Raw genomic sequence first — 18,833 nt, forward strand, 5'->3', positions numbered from 1 at the left:
AATTGCACTTATCTATTCTGTTTTTTTAATGTATTTCCTATGCATACTGCCTTACCTGTATGTATTGTACTTCACTGGAAGTACAAAAAGTCAATATTGGGTTCTTAATTTATTATGTACTAATAAGTTTTTAAAATAATTCTGTAATACTAAATATTTTCCAGTGATCTCTGTCTATTAAGAGAGGGTGATGATGGGTAAGCCCAGGTGAATTTAATCAGAAAGTTAATATTGGTTGTCTTTACTTTCTCTTTTAATTTCTGAATTATTTCAATAATTTTAAATACATCTTTTCTTTTAAGAATTTTGTAGAGACTAACTTATGTTAGTAAACCAACTTTTAGATGATTTGTAACAGCTCTGATACTGCCTCTGACTCGTACAGTTCATCCAATGTCTTTGTAACTTATTTTGTGCCTTTTCTTCCCCTGACACAAAATGTTACAATAAAAACAAGTTCTTTTGCAACACCACAACCTATTTTATTGTACTGATTTTTTTACTTGCCTGACCCTTTTGTTTTGTTTTCTGGAGGGACGTGAAGCTTTCAGAATAGAATAGATATTTCTAATGGACTCTGCAGAAGAAAATTGACAAGGTGGAAAGCAGGTCATTTTGGAAAGGCAGTGCTACAAAGCGCCTGGGAAACTGGGACTGTCAGTACTAATCAATATATTCCACCATATCTATCACAAATCATTTCTAACAAAAACTGGCACCAGTGGAATGTGAGAATCAATTTACTACTGGCTTCAGTTGTGCTGATTGATGTTGAAAGACTGGAAACACTTTGGGGGGTTTAGCATAGCAAAACGTCTGTGGTGGTGTTACTAACATGTACTGGGGGAGTTCCCATGAGCTCTAGTGGTCTCTTAAACACCCCTTCTTAAAGTGGATGCAAATGCACAAGGCCATAGTCCCTGTCCTTAGTACTCCTGCCAGAACATCTCATCAGAGAATGGCAAAATATGAACATTTGTCTTCATTACCTGGCAGTGAGGTGGTAAATAGCTTGACTGCATTTCCTGTCCCCTGTCCAGTGGCAAAAAAAATATTGTCAGACTCTGGAAAAAGTGACTGTGGGGAATAGGGATCAGTGCTGTGTTCTAAACTGCCAGTTGATTGTTTTCTCTGCCAGACTTTGCTTTGTTAAAGAGCAGTTCTTGGAGTCCCTGGTAGCAGAACCTGAGTAGCCCTGTGCTCCTGTGAATGCTGTTCTTCCCTCCTGCCCCAAACTGTCCCTCTCCCACCAGACGACTGGTAGCATTATTCACCTCATTTTCCATTTGAAGCACATCTGCTCATTTCCCTCCCTCCATGAAAACCCAAGGAGCAGAGAGATGGCTTGCTCCTTCATGCACAAGCCTGGACAAGCAGCTTGCTCTGCATATTCCCAGTAGTTTTATTCCACTATTGTTTTTCCTCCCCCACTCTCATTTTCAGTGCCCTTAATCTGCATTTAACTAGTTCTAGCCCTGAATATATGTCCCGTGGCTTGTCACTGCCTGGAGCAGATACAGCACAAATGATTGACCCTCTCCCTTTGGCAGTTTGGCTTTGACTGCACAAACAGCCAATAAAGGGGAAAGGGCTGGGCAGCTGATTATGGGAATTAGCTTGACGCTCTACAGTTTTATAGGTCTGAGATAAAGGAGGAAATGTTTGCTTGAGAATTAAATTGCTTGCTCTCTTTCTTCTGCTACCTGCTCTTCAGGTGACAGATTTTCAGAAGTTATAAACTGAAAGAATAGCACATGTGTTAGCCAGCCATAGCTTTGACTGGAGGCTGTTTGCTCATCTTCCAGTGACTGAAGCTGGAGTGTGCAGCTATGCAGGTCGTTATCTGATCTGTCTGGAATTCTCTGAAAAGACTTGACTGAAGCCTCTGTAGAGATTCTGACAAGTCTTGTTCTCACTAGTTTGCTGATTATCTTGGTCTGCTTTGTGGTACATACATCACACTTCTAATAAAAAGCAAATTATTTCTCACTTCTACTGGTGCTCTCATTGCACAGTAATTGTTCCCTCGTGGCAATTGTTTCCCTCTGGGCCCAGGAATTGCAGTCCCAGTGACTCTCCTCCCCTGCTTTCTTCCCACACAAAGTATGTAGTTGTCTGGGCTTCCTGTGCTTTTCTTGAGACACTTCTACAGATATATTGGCAAAATCTTCCTTTAATCCTGACTGCTTCTTCAGCTTCTCCTTTCCCTCCTCTCCACAGTGCCACATTAGTTCTGGGACACAACACAGTGTCCAAGTTGACATATCCTAAGGATCACCTGGGAAGTTTGCTATCTTTGACCTTGTGTATAGGGTGGCAAGCTGAAGACTTTCATCAGACACATTTTATAGTAGATTGGCAATACTGCTAACCAAGGTCATACAAACACATCTGCTTTTCATGTGGTTCAGACAGAATGTGGTTGTCAGCTGTCTTCATTCTGTTGGGGGCTTTTTGCGGGTTTTTGTTTTGGGTGGGAGGGAATGGGGGTTTTTTGCTTTGTTGTTGTTGGGGGGTTTTTTGTTGTTTTGTTTGGTTGGTATTGCCTTTTTTTTTTTTTTAATCTCACTTTCCTCCCACACAAGTATTTCTTCCAGCACTCTAAAATAGCTTCCGGGGACCCGGCTTTTTTGGCCTGGAGACCCTTCTCGGTTTCCTTGCTCAAGCTGAACTGTTTGTTCTGCAGTAATTGTATTTTGATCAAGAGAAGGCAATAGATCTTACGGGTGTGTAGCTGTTATTGGCCTGTGATATATGAGACCTAGTTTCTAGCTCTGGCTCCAGTGAACTCTTGTACATTTTTTATTAGTCAGTGACTGGATGAAGCACATAAACAGGGATGCCAGTCTGAGTCTTCTCTCTCCCAAGTGAGTTTGTGTTGGAGTGACTGTTCTCACTTAGCACTGATAATTTACTCAATTTACTTCAAACTGCTGTGGACTCAAGCAATAAGTTCTGAATCGGGTCAATTTGGACACAACAGCAAAATGTAAAAATAATACAAGCTAGCATTGCACTCTGAGAGCAGTCATGAAAAAGAAATACCAGCTCCTGGAAATGCAGTGGTCCAGCCTCATTCAGCCCCTCTTGTTGACAGAGCATCATTGCAAGGATGCTTCTTGGTTTGGCTCTTTTAAATCTTGGACTTGGTCTCTCTGTCCCGAGTTACTGTGCCTCTAAATTTAAAATCCCTTTTTGATACCTGAAAATAACCAGCAAACCTATGCTGACATCAAAAGTGAAGCAGCTTTTTCCCACCTGGAAAGACTTCCACTGCTAAAGGTTTTTCCAGTTGCACTGTGCTCTGCCAAACATGTTTTTTCCAGATGCTGTTTTTCTAACCATGTGTGGTGTCGGAACCCAGGACATCTCTCTGGATGCCCTGGATGTCTCAAAGCCCTGGCAGGGGCTCAGAGACCCTGGCAGGAAGCCAAAGACACCTGGAAATTCAATCTTAACTCATGGAGCAAATTGCCAACCGTATATGAAGAATTACAGGCCACAAAAGTTTAAGTAGCATAGTAGTAGCAATCACAGGGTGAAAGGAAAAATTTTGGAGCACTGTACAGGGGGGTTTTAAACCTTGTACAGGGGGGTTTGGAATTCTGTACATGGGGGTCAGGGGTTCTAAGATGGAGGGATTTGGGCATGCCCTGTCCTTCTTCTTTCTTCTCCCTGGCATCCATGTTCAGGATGATGTTGGCATTCACAGACTGGTTTAGAGTAGAAAGTCACTGTCTAATATAGGTGATAGGTATTGGAACATTATTGTAAACATAGTATACGTAGTTTTTAGTATAAAAGATAGCACCAGCCCGAGAGGCGGAGTGTGTGCCTCGGACCGACCTGCAGAACAGACCTTGGCAGCCAGACAGAAAATGTTTGAGATAAAATATAATAAACAACCTTGAGAACGTGAACTGAAGACTTCTCGTCTCCTTCTTCGGCTGCTGGGTTGGGGAAAAGAGACTTTTAAATGAGACACACCTCGGGATCTTCCCGACCAGACCAGAGGAAATCCCAAGAGTGTGGTACCATCAGTGGTATCAAGTATTTCCTTTTTGGCATGCAGACTATTTACCGAGGCATATAAACAAAAGTGCTGGAAGGCTCTCATTTTTGTGGATGTTGGCTGCAGGTAGGTTTTCAAGATGGTGGGACATCCTGATTGAAACAGCAGAACAGTAGTTGTAGCTTAGTGATGGATAAAACATAGAGGAAAAATATCCATAGAAATGGTCTAGTGGAATATTTCATGTTTAAATTATGATGCACTGAACTTACATTATTTCAGTGAACTTTCAGAGGACAGTACATGCATTCAGAACTCAAAATGCCAGTTTTCCTGTCCCACATCTCAGTAAACTCTCCTGGAAGCCTCAGAGCTGATGAAGCCAGGACTCCCAGCTTTCTGCCTCTCCTGCCATCTTCTGAGCTGACCATTTTAAACTTGGAAATTTCCAGGCCCTGGACACATCTGCACACATGGTCCCAGTGATGCTGGCAATACTAGAAACACTGCTGTTTGATTTACATTTGTTGCCCAGTGGCTTGATGCTTAACAGCAGCTGCAAAATGGACTGGATTCTGATTAATTTCCTAGTTGAGGCTGGTCAGTGGTGAGTAGCAACATTATAATCTCAGCATTTTTCAGAATTTCCCACATCCTCAGCTGGTGATCCTGCAGTGATCACGTTCTTTGGAAATACTACACTGCAGCCTGAAAACATTCAGATTGTAAATAATTTGGAAATAATTTCCCAGATTAAGAGAACTCATTTCTAGCAAAGGCTGTCTGCCTTTTTCTGATGTGTCTGGTAAGACCACAAATGGAAAAAAGATACCAGGTTTTATAAATGACTGGACTTGATCCAATCCTGTGCTTAGTTTGGAAAGGATATAAACCTTTAACTTGCATGATATGAAGTGCAGGCCCAAGGCTAATGTGAGAACGTGTGGCAGTGAGAACAAACAGCATAAGCATTTGGAGCATTTTTGAGCCTGCCAAGTATTGATTGGTAATGGGAGGGAATGAGTGGAGAAGCTTTTCAATTTGGCACCCATGTGTGATTCTGGTGCTGTCACAGTGAATTAGCAGGACTTTCTTTTCCCTCTAGTCCATCCCAGGCATTTGTCATTGAAGTATCCCCTTTGCTCATATCAACTTGTTAAAAGACAAAGTGGAAAAAAACCCAAATAAATTCCCAGAACTTTTGCACCCAAAAAGCCTGATTATGTTATGCTGCTATCCTCTGAATGGAGGCTGAACAGTTCTAACGACTGTCACAGCATAAATGTTATAGGGGATTCAAGCTACAATTACTCATTTTGCACAGTCACTTAATCCACTAATGGGGAGAAATGGGACAGCAGTTTAAGAAGGCAAGAGAACTGTCAGAGATTATTAAATCTGTTGGGATCATTTGCTTTAGTAGTCTGTGTTGACCCAAGTACATGCTTCAGCTAATGCAACAGACTTAATGCCTCCGGTAATTAGAGCAAGAAGAGATGGGTCATCATTAGCAACTAGAAATTCAGGGTTATATTTCATCTGGAGGGCAGCATCTTCAACAGGGCATATTTGTTGCCACTGCAGATCATCTGTGAGTCACAAGTGGTACATTGGTCTGACTCATTTGTGTGATTTAGCAGAGGCTTTTTAATACATGCTCACTGTTCCGTATGGATAGTTTTTCTAAATAGTTGCCTAACAGAAAAAGGCACAATATTGGACAACCCTGTGCAGCTAATACTGCTGCTCTTATTTACAAGATGTTGGTGATTTCTTTATTGTTGTGCAGTTCACAGTTCATATTACTTTTAATTGTAGGTTTGAAATGTCTTTGTCATATCTGTGAAAGTGAAGAGTGAAGAAAGAGGAGCCAAGCAAGCATGGAAAGCATCAGTAATTGGCATCTTCTGAGCATACAAGAGCCAATCTAATACCATTCAAGGCATATATTCACAGAATACTTTCACAAGGGTTTCACAGATCCAAATTCATATTCAGTCCTGCACATTGCCAACAGCATGAATGAAAATTATATACCACAGATTCAGTGTTTTTGCAGATACTAGGAAATTTCTAAGTCCTCTTAAAAGAGTACTGCTAAGTAAATGAAGATGCAGGTACAAAGGAAATTAGCCACCATCTGATCTCCTTTACGAGGTACAATGAAATGGGAACTGAAATAATATAAATGGGGTGATGTAATATAGCTGAGTCATTCCATATGATCTTACGCAGATCAGCAGGCAGGGAACTGGGACTTGAGAAAAGCAAAGTATTGATGTATGGCTTGAAAATATTTGAAAGTTTATAAATCAATGGATGCTCCTCAAGCAGAATTTGGGTGTATGTGTATGGCTAATTAGATGTGAGATGCTGAAAACCTCCTCAGAAACACCACCAAAGAGGGAAGGAAAATTGCAGTGCTTCAGCAAGAACTGTCTGGAGAAACTGTCTCTCAAAAATATGCCGAGACCCTAGCAGGGGCTTAAGGCATTTCTAACAATCACTAGAAAAGAAAGGGATTCAGAGGTGTCAAAAAGATAGCCATTCTTAGTGTGGATGAGAATCTCCTTAGAGCAAGTATACTTGGGAGTTCAGTTTGCCAAATTAATCAAGTCCAAAAGCTCTCAGTAGTGCTCATGTCCATGATATCTGATGGATCGTGAGGTAACTGGAACTGGAGAGACCTTTTGTGGTTTTGTCTTCACATGGTTGCCTGGCTTCAGCAGAGTGCTTTTTATCTCCATGAAGCCATTGTGAGCTTTTCACAAAAGAATGGGTCATCTGGTCCAACCTCCCTGCTCAAGCAAGGTCATCCCAAAGCACATGGCACAGGACTGCATACAGACAGTTCTGGAATATCTCCAGTGAGGAAGACTCCACAACCTCTCCAGGCAACCTGTTCCACTGCTTGGTCAGCCCCACATTCAAGAAGTTCTTTCTCATATTCAGGTGGAACTTCCTGTGCATCAGTTTCTGCCCATTGTCTCTTATCCTGATGCTTGAAACCACTGAAAAGAGCCTGGCTTCATCCTCTTGATGCTCTCCTTCTTTCCTTCTGTGCTTCTTGAAGAGCGAGGAAAAAGAAATAGTCATTCTTCACTCCCTCTTGCTGGTGTGCCTGGGGAATTAAGTTGTAGGCTCAGAGGAAATATTTTCTCAGGAGATTATGTTTATCAGCCTTTGGAGCTTGGATCCATCTCAGATTTTCTCCACCTTAGTCTTACTCTATACAAGCACTGTCATGGTAGGAGGTTCCTGAGAAGGACCCATCGGATGGAGGTTTCCCTGCAGTGCCACTATATCAGCTCAGTAGACCTCACTGGAGAAGCTTGGATTCTTCCCACTTTGTGTCTACATCCTCTTTTATCTATGCAGATGTTCTGATTTCTGCTCTGTCCTTTCTCTTTACTCTTTTCTTCTGATGCAGGCTTTTCCCACAGTAACATTCCCTCTTCACATGTGGCCATCTCCTCTACTTTTCTGCTGCATTCTGTGCTATTTGGTCCTCATGTGACCAACACAAGTTCTTGTGAGGTCAAGATTGGCTGCTGCCTCCCATACCACTCTGACCTGTATTTTGCTGTTTGCTGGTGGTGTAAAGGCCTTTATCAGTTGTAGTATTTACTGTCAGCCAATAGTAGCATAATATTTGCTACTTATAGGATGGAAATAATGGATGGATTATAATAATAAGGATTATGAACATAAGATATTATATAAAAGAAAAATCACCAAAACTAGTTCATCTCTCTGCCAGCACCATGTCTCTGGACAGCTGTCACGAGGAGAGACCTTACAGGAGAGAGAGACCCTTGAATCTCTTCTTGCTTCATAATACACATCTGAGGTTCTGAGTCTTAAGGTGTGGTGGTGTCAAGAGTGTTAAGGAAGTTGTCTGCTGTATGTGCAGCTGACTATCTGAGGGGACACAAGGGACTTAATGTTTTAGGGGCATGCTGATAATGGAATCTGACCATTTAAAAGGCTAATTCTCCTCTCTTGTACACTCTACTTGGATATAATCTCATCCAACCAGCCCCTACAAGTTCTGTTCCAACCTATTATTCCACTAACCTTCTTTGAGACCTTGCGTTTTATCTGGTTTCCCTAGCAGAGCTCACATAAACTGCTGGCCCCTCAGAGGAAAGATATCCAGTAAGTCTTGAAGTCAGCAAAAACGTGGTATGAGTCCCTAAACTTTAGGGAACCAAGAAAATCTTTTTCAGTGCCCAATCTAGTGGAACCTGGTTTGGGAAGTAAATGCCTACATGTCTTTGTGAAGGAGTCCTCAAGGCCCTCAGTAAAAAGACAATGACAGCTGTCTCACAGAGAAAGGTTTGCCCTGTAGGTGCTGGGGAAGCAGATGTCCTGCAGGTATTTGTGCTCCAATTACTTACTTAAATTAATGTATTTCATATTTGACTTAATGAAGGACATAATGAAGGATAACTACCAACAACAGTGCCTCTCCTGAAGTAACACCCAGTGCTCACCTGTGTGCTGCCTTTTGCCAGCTGCTGCAAAGGCAGTAAATTGGTCAAGGGATGTCAAAGTTCATTTTCCAGGGGGAAATAGTGATTTTACCCAAAAGTGGAGTGTGCCTTCCTTAATAAGGAATGCTTAGCAGCATGGGATCTCATCTCTATATTCTGTCACTCCCTTCCATGTGCTGATGTACCCTTCTTTCTAAAAGCCACCAAGCTTCACTGGATCAATGAGGCCTGATCAATTGTTTTTGCCTCTGAATCATCCATATGGGGTTGTTAGCTGAGCTGCTGGCAGAAAACGAGAGGCAGCTTTCTGTCTGTTTACTGTAAAGAAAGCAAAGCAAGCTGCAGGAGGGGACAGGCTGTATAATATTTACTGTCAATACAGCCAGAGAGAGAGGGGAGATATAAGGAGAGGGGAGGAGAGGGGAACAGGGGTTGCAGACTGCAACCCCAGTGAATGATCTGAGTGTAAAAATACCCAAGCGTTTTCAGATGGAAAGAGAGTGGATTAGTCAACAAGGAATAACTGAGAGCATTTAAGAAAGGGTGTAACGGAGGTCTAGTGAGGCAGGGACGTGCAACTGGCATGCAGAGTAATAATGCTGTGCATGAATGTACTGGAGCTGCACTGCAATCTGAAAAGCACTTCCAGATCTGCCCTGACACAGAGCAGTTGCTGGGATATTTTTGTGTATGCCTGCATGCAAGATCCACCATTTAAAAGTAGTAAGATGAATAATAACAATTGAACTTAGAGAATAATATTTGGACATAGTTTTCTGAATGATCTGGATGTCACCATTGTAGCTCAGACCACAAAAAGAAAATTATTAAAAATAGGCATGCTTCCTTGCTTCTATCTTCTCTTACTCATCCACAGCACAGAGATATTAGGTGATCTGAGCTTCACAGGGCAAGAAGGCTCTGAGCAGCTCTCTCTGAGTGTTCCTCTACTTCCAGAGGCAGGTGAACAAGTGAAGAGTGAATTCACACTTTAAAGAGCAGCGAAGACCATCTTGCCATGAAACCATTCACAGATGAAGATGTAGAAATCTACATCCAGAGCAAGGTAAGACTTTATCTGACCAGATTTTCTGTCTCCCACACTAGGTGTTGGTTCTGAAGGGTGCCAAATTTAACAGTTAGTTGCTCGCCTCCTGTCTTCATTTCAGAGACAAGATTGGGTGATGTTTCATGAGAACTGTATTTCTAATGAGATTTCTAGGTTTCTGTTGCAGAATTTAATCTCCTGGTAGCCTAATTTTTCAAGGTGCCCATCCTCTTCTCCTAGGTATCCTGAATTTTTGTTCCTGGTCTGGAATTCCAAATGTGAGACTAGCTGTAATTTCCAGCATTTAAATCTAAGGAAGTGTCCTTGCCTCTCTCCCTGTCTGGTGGTCTTGGCTTGACCAAAACAAGACCAACACCAGGCATTGCCTCTAAGAAAGATTCATGTAGGAACTGCAGAGACAGACCAATATTGTTAGAATTCAGTCATCAGTCTGTCACCTCAGCTTAGGATACTTCTCTATATATCATGATTAAAATAACATGTCTCATTAGCACATGCAGACTGGAATCTCATTTTCTAAGATATTCCAACACTCAATTTTTCCCCCATTATGAAATGAAATAAAACAGAATAAAATCTTCTGTGAAACAATACTGTTTAATAAAAGCTCTAAGTGAGCCATAACATTTTTTAAAGCTGACATGTTTCATGGCAGTACTTAGCTAGATCCTGTTTTATAGTCTGCTTTCCCCAACAAAATGCAAGATACCAAAGTGACAAATAATTTCAAAATGAGAAAGTGTGAGGCTTTATTTTCTGTAAAGGATCTCATATTCTAGTACAATGAAGGGGCTCTAAGAAAGGTTTGTTTTCTCTGTGGAAATGTTTTGGTGGCAAGTATAAAAGTGCTCCCAGAAATACACTTTCTTCAGGCATGCAGTGTTGTGCACAGGAAAATCATTCCATGCAAATCTGTTCAGTGAGCTATAACAGTGAATGCTTCTCTGAAGATTTAAAAAGAAGAGCTACAAAGGAGGGAACAGAGGGAAGCCATGCACAGGAAAATGCTCATATGACAGCCATAAGTACAAGGAACAGAAGCAGACTGTAGTTAAGTGAGGCTCATAGTTGCCAATATTTTAGGTTATACTGGAAGTCTGTTTTCTAGCAGCCCTCCAGCTCTGATGGATTCTTAGTTTCTGCCTGCTCCTGAGTCTTTTGTCCAACTTCAGGCAGTTCAGCTTGTCAAATGCTGCCTGTTTTTGGAAACAGGTCAATCACCTGGTGCAATGAATCTCTATAATACCAGAGATTTCATCCTTAAGCCACTAATCAAAGGAAAAATTCGAATGCATATGGAGTGGATGTGGCTGGGTAAATAAGAGAAAACCCAAATGTTCTTAACAGTTCCTAATGAATCCCAATCCTGCTTCCTTTCTCCTTAATAAAACCTTAATTGACTTTGTTATTCAGATTTTGTGCATTTGTTTTAGCACAATTCCCTAAGACCTGGTAAGGGGAATGCCAGTGAGTCACAGAAGTGACTGTCCAGCAAAGACCTTACTTTTCTCCCAGTGTGTCTGTGCTGGTACTAGAAGTACCTAAGATAAATGCCTTGGCTCTTCAGACTCACGTTCTGTTTTCTGATTTTTTGCCCTCCCTTCTGTAGGAAGGTTATATTTTCCAACAGGATGATTACGGAGCTAATTATGGTTAGCTAATTATAGAGAGCACCCTCTGTCAGTCACATGCCCATTGTTCTTTAATCCCTGTTCCAGTCATGGGGAGTACACATGGAAAGTGGAGTTTAGTCGTACTCCCTCAACTGTTTTTCTGAGTGTATACTCTTATAAAGAATTTGTGACAACTGCTGTAGCCTAGCCAGTAGGTGATGAAGGCAGAATTGAATGAGGCCAGGCTGGGTTGAATGGATTCTCCTTGGATACTGGAGGTGGCAAGAAATGTTTCCAGCAGGTGCCCCTTGGAGGGAACAGACCATGAGCATGCATACAGTGGGCACTCTAGTCTGACCCACTGTGAGACTGTATCTTTTTATACTTTTCCATTTAAAAAAAAGTCTATTTTTTTGTCTAAAAGGTCTTACACATGGACAACTTTCTCTGGCACTCACCATTCACTGGCTGAAGAAACCATTAGGTATCCTGTCAAGCTTATTGGACTGTTCTAAGGAGTTGTTCTGGATGAACAAAAATAAGGTGGAGAAAATAGATACAGTACAGATACAGATGGAGAAGTGCCATAAATGAAAGCTGAGATGAGGAGGTGAAAATGAACATGGGCTAAAATTTTTCAGTGGGTTTTTTTTAAGTACATGTAAGTAGCTAAAACTGCTCTTAGAGAAAAGGATGAATTGGAATGAGGAGGATGGTGAATTACTAGGGAAATTAAAGGGCATTATATAAAAGTAAAGGACTACATGGTGTTAAGATAGCAAAGAAACATGATGTCAAGGGTGGAGGAGTCAAGGGAGTATGCTGCTGTTGTCTGACGTATTCAGGCTTAGTAAAAGTACTGTTAACTTTGTTGTCTGAGGGAGGAAGGTATTCAAACTCTGCTCATCTTCAAGTTCAGTATTAGTCAGTTGCTGTTTGTGGGTGAATGGATGTAAGGCAAGCACTAGTCCACTTTAGTCCATTGAATAGTCCCTTTGTGTGAAGAAGTGAATCTATTTATCCCCTTCCAGGCTCTGTGGATACATTTCAACACACTTGAGTGTTTTTGGCTGTTAGTTCAACATTTGACATAAAGATGTCCAAAAGAAATACTTGTGAATGATATTTTTTAAAAGAGAAAAGAGAGTTGTTCAAGTGCTGAAGAAAATGCTGAGTGAACAGGACACAGGAATTTTAGAAAGCCATAGGCTGGTTTGGTTTGGAAGGCACCTTTAAAGATCATATAGTGCAATTTCCATGCTGTGGACTGTGACACCTTCCACTGGACCAGGGCTCAAACCCCTGTCCAGCCTGGCCTTGAACACTTCCAGGGATGGGGTATCCACAGCTTCTCTGGGCAACCCGTGCCAGGGCCTCACCACCCTCACAGTACAGAATTTTTAATAGGCTTTTGCTTCCTTTTGGTCTTTGATAATAACAAAAGACTGTAACAATTATGTTTGACTGGGAAATTCTTTATCATTATTAATTATTATAATTATTAATTATTATCATTAATTATAATTTATTATCATTCTCATTGCTTTATGCTTTATCATTCACTTTAGCCAAGTGATTAATTCTGTTTCTGATTTTTTTTTCTTGTCTGCAAACAATAAGGTTCAGTAGAATATGGTGAGGAAAAAGAAGAATTAAGAAGAAAGCAAAAGCTGCAACCAAATGAGATTAAGCATAGGATCCAAAAAAGAACAGTAAACAGTCTTAATATTTCACTCTGCATAAGTAATTCTGGTTGCATAAGTAATGACAAATATGTTCATGAACTTCATTAACAGTAGCTGAATCTCCTCACTTTGGTGAATGTGTAAGGATATTTGGGAAATATTAAATGTCCTTTACTAACATGTTTCCTTCATGTTCCTCTTATTGAATCTCCTTGTTCAAATTGTGACAGTCCCCCTATGCTCCCTTCATTTTTAGTCATAAGTGAAGGTTCAGGTTCATCTTATATTTTTCTGAGTTGTCCACTCTTCACCTCAGTTCTCCCAAGACTCAGACATTTAACTGAAATAATTTTCAATAATTCATTATGCTACTGCTTCCTGAATTGAAGAACTACCCTTTAACACCTAGAACAATTGAAGAACACCTTTTAACACAAACAATGTGTTAAATGGGACCAGCTTTGGAAAGATGCTTTCACACTGTCTAGGAGTAGAGTCTCATCTGAACTTCAGCCGTAAAGACAGTGTGGATACTTTCAGTGTATAAGGTAGGCATCTAAATGATACCACATATATCTACCACCTGGCTATGGACAGATCTGTAACTCTTGATGTCCTGTCAGCTCTTGGAATAGAACATACCTGACTTTGAGAATGGCTACCATATTCAGGGGAGTAAAAGGTATTCTGTATCAAATGGATGAAGAATTGAGACTGTAGCTGTAGTTGATAACAAATTTGTCTGTGTAATGAACTCCTTTCCTTCCATCCAGTGGTGTTGGCATGGAAATATCAATTAATGCTTAATAGTCTTGAATATTGACCCTTTGGTGTTCACAGCTCTGTCTCATGGTAAATTGGTTCCAATACACATGGGGACAGTTTTTATTCCCAGTGCAGCACAAGCACAAATGTTTCAGAATGCTTTAAGCTGATTTGTCTGCTTCCCACTGGAGACAAAGATTGCAATTACCTGTAACATGAAGTGTCTTTCCTGGAACTTACAGGTGGAAAGGCGGCATTACCTGGTTTCCAAAGCAGTGGAGGAGGTGCAGAAAATCATCCAGCAGCTGACCGCAGAAATCAGCTACAAGGCCGTGCGATTCCAGGCTATCTCCAACTCTGGCATTCACAATGAGAACATTAAGGTATGAACAAGAGCTCCAACGCACTCTCTGGCAGCCTGTAGGCAACCAGAAAGTGATCTCTCCATTATGTAAGTGTTTGTATGGGCAGGTACCTCACCCAAAACGCCACAGATGATGTACTCACACTTCACTGTGGAGTTCTAGTGATGGGTCATTGGCACTCACTCATGGACTTCTCACAGCCAGAGGAGCATTGAACAGAGATGGGTAAATCAGGCAGAGCCTCTTCTTACAGCTGCTGTGTTTACAACAGCATCTATTGCCAGAGCTGTCAATCCACAAACAGAAGCCAAAGCTCTTTGGGAGACAGAAAGAAAAAACTTATGCAGCAGTAACATAAGAAAACATGCTCATGCCTTCATGAGCTATGACCCATATTTTTCACAGGTGGAAAAGCTGTCAACTCACTAAAAAAAAATGAAAGAAAAATTAAAAGTCCTTCTTCTGCTATAAAAATTAGAAAGCTCCTTCTGAAAAATATAGTTTTTCCTTGTCATGGATCAGAATTTCTTTTTTATTGGGAAAAAAAAATTATTAGTGGGAGAAGTGAAATGCCTCCCTGTATTAGACCTTCAGACATGAAAATAATAATGCCCTGTCCCAGCTGTGACAGAAGAAGGCTGCTTATTTCTTATGACTCCATTACACAAAAGTAACTAGTAAATACACAAGAAACAATCACAGCAATGGCAACTTCAGATGAAAACAATTTTTTTTATCTGAACTAGTTGAAATACTAATGTCAGCCATTATACTGAACTGCAGCCATTTACAGATCAAAACACAGCAAATACATAAAAGCACGAGGCAACTTTTGCAGCTCCCTGGGACTGAAAGGGAAGGAGTCTTTGTATGAAGCTGCTGGAAGGGTATGGAGGTGGAGGCAAAATATAATCACCCAGTCTGAAATGTGGCTGTTCTCCTGGGACAAAGACATTCAGATTCATAGCTTTTCTAGGATTTCACGTATCCCAGAGTATGTGGTGTTGTCAATAAGTATGGCCACAGTGGCGTAAAACAGTGCCACATCCTGGTCCACAAGTTCCTTAGTTCCAGACTCTGCCAGCTACCTCTTGTGCTGGAACAAACCTGCCTGGCTAATGAGGTCTGACAGGACCAGGGTCAGGGTAAAATTGTTGCTCTGGGAAGCAAAGCAGAACAAAACCACCAAGGCAATCTATTATGAGTGTAGATATAGTATGCAGATCTGAACAAATTCTGCTTGAAAGAAATCCTCAAAATCTATTTCCTTAAAAGTGGCAGATCTGTTGTTCATGCTTTAACTGAACCCAGTGTTACAAATCTGTGGCAGTAATATTAGGAGGACCTAACTGTCCTGTATGTGTGGGGCACCAAAGAATGGGTTGATGAGAAATTATTTTGGTTTGGACTGTCTACTTCCAAAAATTGGAAACTTTAATACTGTTGCTGACATACTTCAACATAGAGAAGACTTGTGTCCTGAGAAAGGCAACGTGTTCATTATTCCATGACTAATTTCACATGGTTTTTTCTGTTGGCTATATCTACAGGATTTTTCAGAACTTTCAGCTTCTGGCTAAAAGGAATCAATTTAACATGGTGAGAGATCTAGATTTGTTGAGAAGCTTCAAGCTCCCTTCTAAATATGAAGGGCTGAGTGGAGAATAGTTAAGAAAAATCTTTAGGTATTCAGTGTTTTCCTGTGACCCACGTAACAAAAAGTCATGCTTTAATGCAAAACCTGAATTAAAATTCAGAATAACAAAACAGATTATTTCATTTTTAAATGTTCTAAGTGTTTGTTTTTGTTGTGGCACACCATTTTTGGAGCTGTCAACTGTGCAGGGCTGATGCAAAAGCTGTGGAGGCTTCAGTAAAGTTATAATAAAGAGGTCCAGACTAATCACTGGTACTGCACTGCCCAGTGGCATTGCCAAGTGTTTAATCAAGATGGGGGCAGTGGGGAGATTTTCCTTTAACAAACTCCAGGAATCCAGGGAAGCTTGCAGCTTTGCTCTGTGAATGGATGACCTAGCACATGCTTTCTCTCTGTTCTGTGTACTTGTCTTCCTTTCTGCTTCTCTCAGGATCAGCCAGCTTTACTGGCCAAGTGGTCAGCTATGCTTCGGAGGAAGCGCCCATTCCACCCATCCATCCAGGTACAAAGCCTTCCTGATGCCTGACAATCCCTGTGCTTGCTTCCTCCTCACACACCCCCTTCTCCAGACTTCACCCACCAAACTGATCCTTCCATGACTGTTTTGTCCTCTGCACAAGAGACTTGATTTCTTGATTTTCTTTTTTTCCTCAAAGCATAATTATTTTCTTTCTAACCTAATGTTTCTGTCTCCCTGGAACAGCCTGGCCAGGTTCACAAGAATGAGGTTGTATTGAATTTGTCCAGCACACTCTAGACAGGATTTTACTACAGCAGAACTGGCCACAAGTTACGTTCTCCAGTATTGGAGACTTGCTTGAGTCTGTGACTTTCTGGGGCCCGTGGCCTGCACATAGTGTGTGAGACCATTGTGTGACAGAGCATAGGTGTGGGACTGGGATTTGTTTAGGCCAAGAAGATACCAACTGCTCAGTTTTACAGTGCTAATCCCAGCCTTGTGCATTCTGTTGTTTTCTGCTAAGCCCCAGAGAGAGGACTTGTAACATTTGTAGGCACTCACATAACATGTGCAGCTCTTCCCTTTGAAATCTATTGGGGGGATTTTGGGTTTGGGGGAATGGTTATTTACCTGTAAATGTGGCTGAGGCTGTGAGAGGAGCAGTAACTGCATGACAGCTGTTGTATTTTTTCCTTATGGAGCCTACTACTCTGTTTCTGAGCTTCCCACAGCATTTCTCAGCTCCACCAAACCTGATGTGTGCAGGTTAGCTTGATCTTCACTGTCATCCTTTCAGCATCCTCCTGCCTTTATGGTTTATATTTGACAAAAGCGCAGCATCCTGGTGTTTTCCTTGCTATTTCTGTGCTTCTGGCTGGCCATCTTTTATTTTCTAAATCTCTTGCCAGGGAGCAGAGAAGACCAGCTGCTCCCTGTGAGAGAGAGAGAGAGAGACAGGCAGGAGGGGAATGTAGCCAGGCAGCCCCTGCCCTATGGTCCCTGAGTGAGACAGACACAAGGAGGGCAGCTGGGTCAGCCAAGAGTCTGGATCATCAGGGAAGTCTGCTGGTAAGTCAGGTCTGAGGTCAAGCCACTCCCCCACTCACTGGAGCCCAGGGCTAACCTGAACTGGGGGTCCCAGACCCATGGGCAGAAGGTGTAGATAGAAGTCCCAGAAAGGCTGCTTAGGGACAATAAAGCTTGTTAGTGCCCTCAGGGCCCTGGCACCTCTGTGCTAATACTTTAAATCAGCTGAACTGAGGAAGGCTATGAGAGTGTTTTGGATTATTACAGGAGAGTGACAAGCGTGTTTCATTCACCATGGGTGTGACCACCTCACAGCAGTGGCTGTCACTTCACATCCTGCTCATGCAGCACCTTCACCTTACTTATGCCACTGTAAGTTAGACTTGGTAGCAAGAGGACTTGAAAAGCTCCTAAGCCAACATGGTAAAAATCTGAAGGACTTTTAACACCCCTTCTGGAACCACAAGTGCCAGATGCTTCCAAAGTAGCACTTGGACATGTCTGTCTATGCCCTGGGCCAGACAGATGATATTTTGTGGTATTTGAATTACCTCATTCTTTCCTTGCAAATACTGTCTCAGAACTGTTTTTTAATGGAAAATGGTTGTTCCCCAAGTGAGGCAAATGAACTGGCTTGCAAACAAGCCTGTTTAAGGCTTCCTTGTCTATTGATTGCTGCCTCCATCCTTACACTGTTTCTGTCATGCTCATCAGGAGATGCAGTTCCATACATTACAGCTGGCCAAGACCTGGACTTGTTTCTGGGAGTGACACTGCCTCAGCAGGCTCAGGCATGTTACTTGCCTTATGTCTCTTACTGTCCCTTTAAATGTTAGTCAAAACGAGTGAAACACTTGTAAAATTAACAGGCCATCGCCTTATTTTGCTACTGTCTGTAGTGGAATTTGAAAGAGATCAGAAAGGTGCACTTTTTGCCATAGTTATTACTAGTATTGGACTCTGGGCTTATCTCAAGTAACAATTCTGAGATAATAGCTAGCACTATTTGGGTTTCCCTTGGCAGGATATCAAAGCATCTTCTCTCATGCCTTCCTGCTCCTTGGAAGCTGCTGGTTATTACATCTCATGGTATTGCAGACTAGAAGTAACAAGAAAAGGGGGAAAGCATGGCAGGTGTGGTGGCAAGTCAGCCAGTGAGCTCTTATCTTCTAAGAGCTTCACATCAGACGCCTTCTGAGACAATTTCCTTTTAGTCTGCATGCCTCCAAGATAACCCTGGCTGTGTTCAGTTAGTCCCATCATACCATGGTTTGTCCTTCTTTTCCAAGCCCCCACTTTTACCTAGTACTTCCTCAACCCTGTTTTCCTTACTTTAGCTCATGGATCTGCCCTTGTCTCCTCTCTCAATCTCTCTGAACTCTCCCAGGTCTTAGCACCCAGCCAGTTCCTCATCACAGTTCCTCTGCGTGGCCTGACCGGTTACAGGGAATGCCAGGTGCGGCACTGGCGCTATTACACCGTGCATGGAGCCAAGCTCCTCTCCTCCGTGCGGGACCCTGAGGAATTGCATCAGTGGCTGGAGGTGGAGCAGTTCTCAAAAAGCCTTCAGCAGTGGCATGAAGAGGATGTGAACATCGAAGGTGATCTGGTTCCAGCTAAAGTCCTTATCGTCTTCCGGGAGCTGGTGGAGAAGTCGATTGTCTCCTGTAACCTCTCCAGTGAGT

At 41.9% G+C, this 18,833-nt stretch overlaps 2 protein-coding genes across 4 annotated transcripts in view; both read left to right on the forward strand.

The window, feature by feature from the left end:
- ATP1A1 (ATPase Na+/K+ transporting subunit alpha 1) overlaps positions 1-18,833 on the forward strand; it is a 179,241-nt gene that overhangs the window by 72,333 nt on the left and 88,075 nt on the right. The window lies entirely within an intron of this gene.
- MAB21L3 (mab-21 like 3) overlaps positions 1-18,833 on the forward strand; it is a 37,431-nt gene that overhangs the window by 4,623 nt on the left and 13,975 nt on the right. The window contains exons 1-5 of one of the 3 annotated variants that reach the window (XM_064410255.1): positions 3,741-4,138; positions 9,466-9,574; positions 13,883-14,023; positions 16,093-16,164; positions 18,536-18,827. In XM_064410255.1, the coding sequence (XP_064266325.1) occupies positions 9,527-9,574; positions 13,883-14,023; positions 16,093-16,164; positions 18,536-18,827 (553 nt within the window). In that variant the 5' untranslated portion in view covers positions 3,741-4,138; positions 9,466-9,526. Of the gene's footprint in view, positions 1-3,740; positions 4,139-5,868; positions 6,170-9,465; positions 9,575-13,882; positions 14,024-16,092; positions 16,165-18,535; positions 18,828-18,833 lie in introns of those variants that run through there. The other 2 variants (XM_064410256.1, XM_064410257.1) reach the window with 2 other exon arrangements.

Source organism: Passer domesticus, chromosome 2 (assembly GCF_036417665.1).
Source record: "Passer domesticus isolate bPasDom1 chromosome 2, bPasDom1.hap1, whole genome shotgun sequence".
Lineage (NCBI taxonomy): Eukaryota > Metazoa > Chordata > Aves > Passeriformes > Passeridae > Passer > Passer domesticus.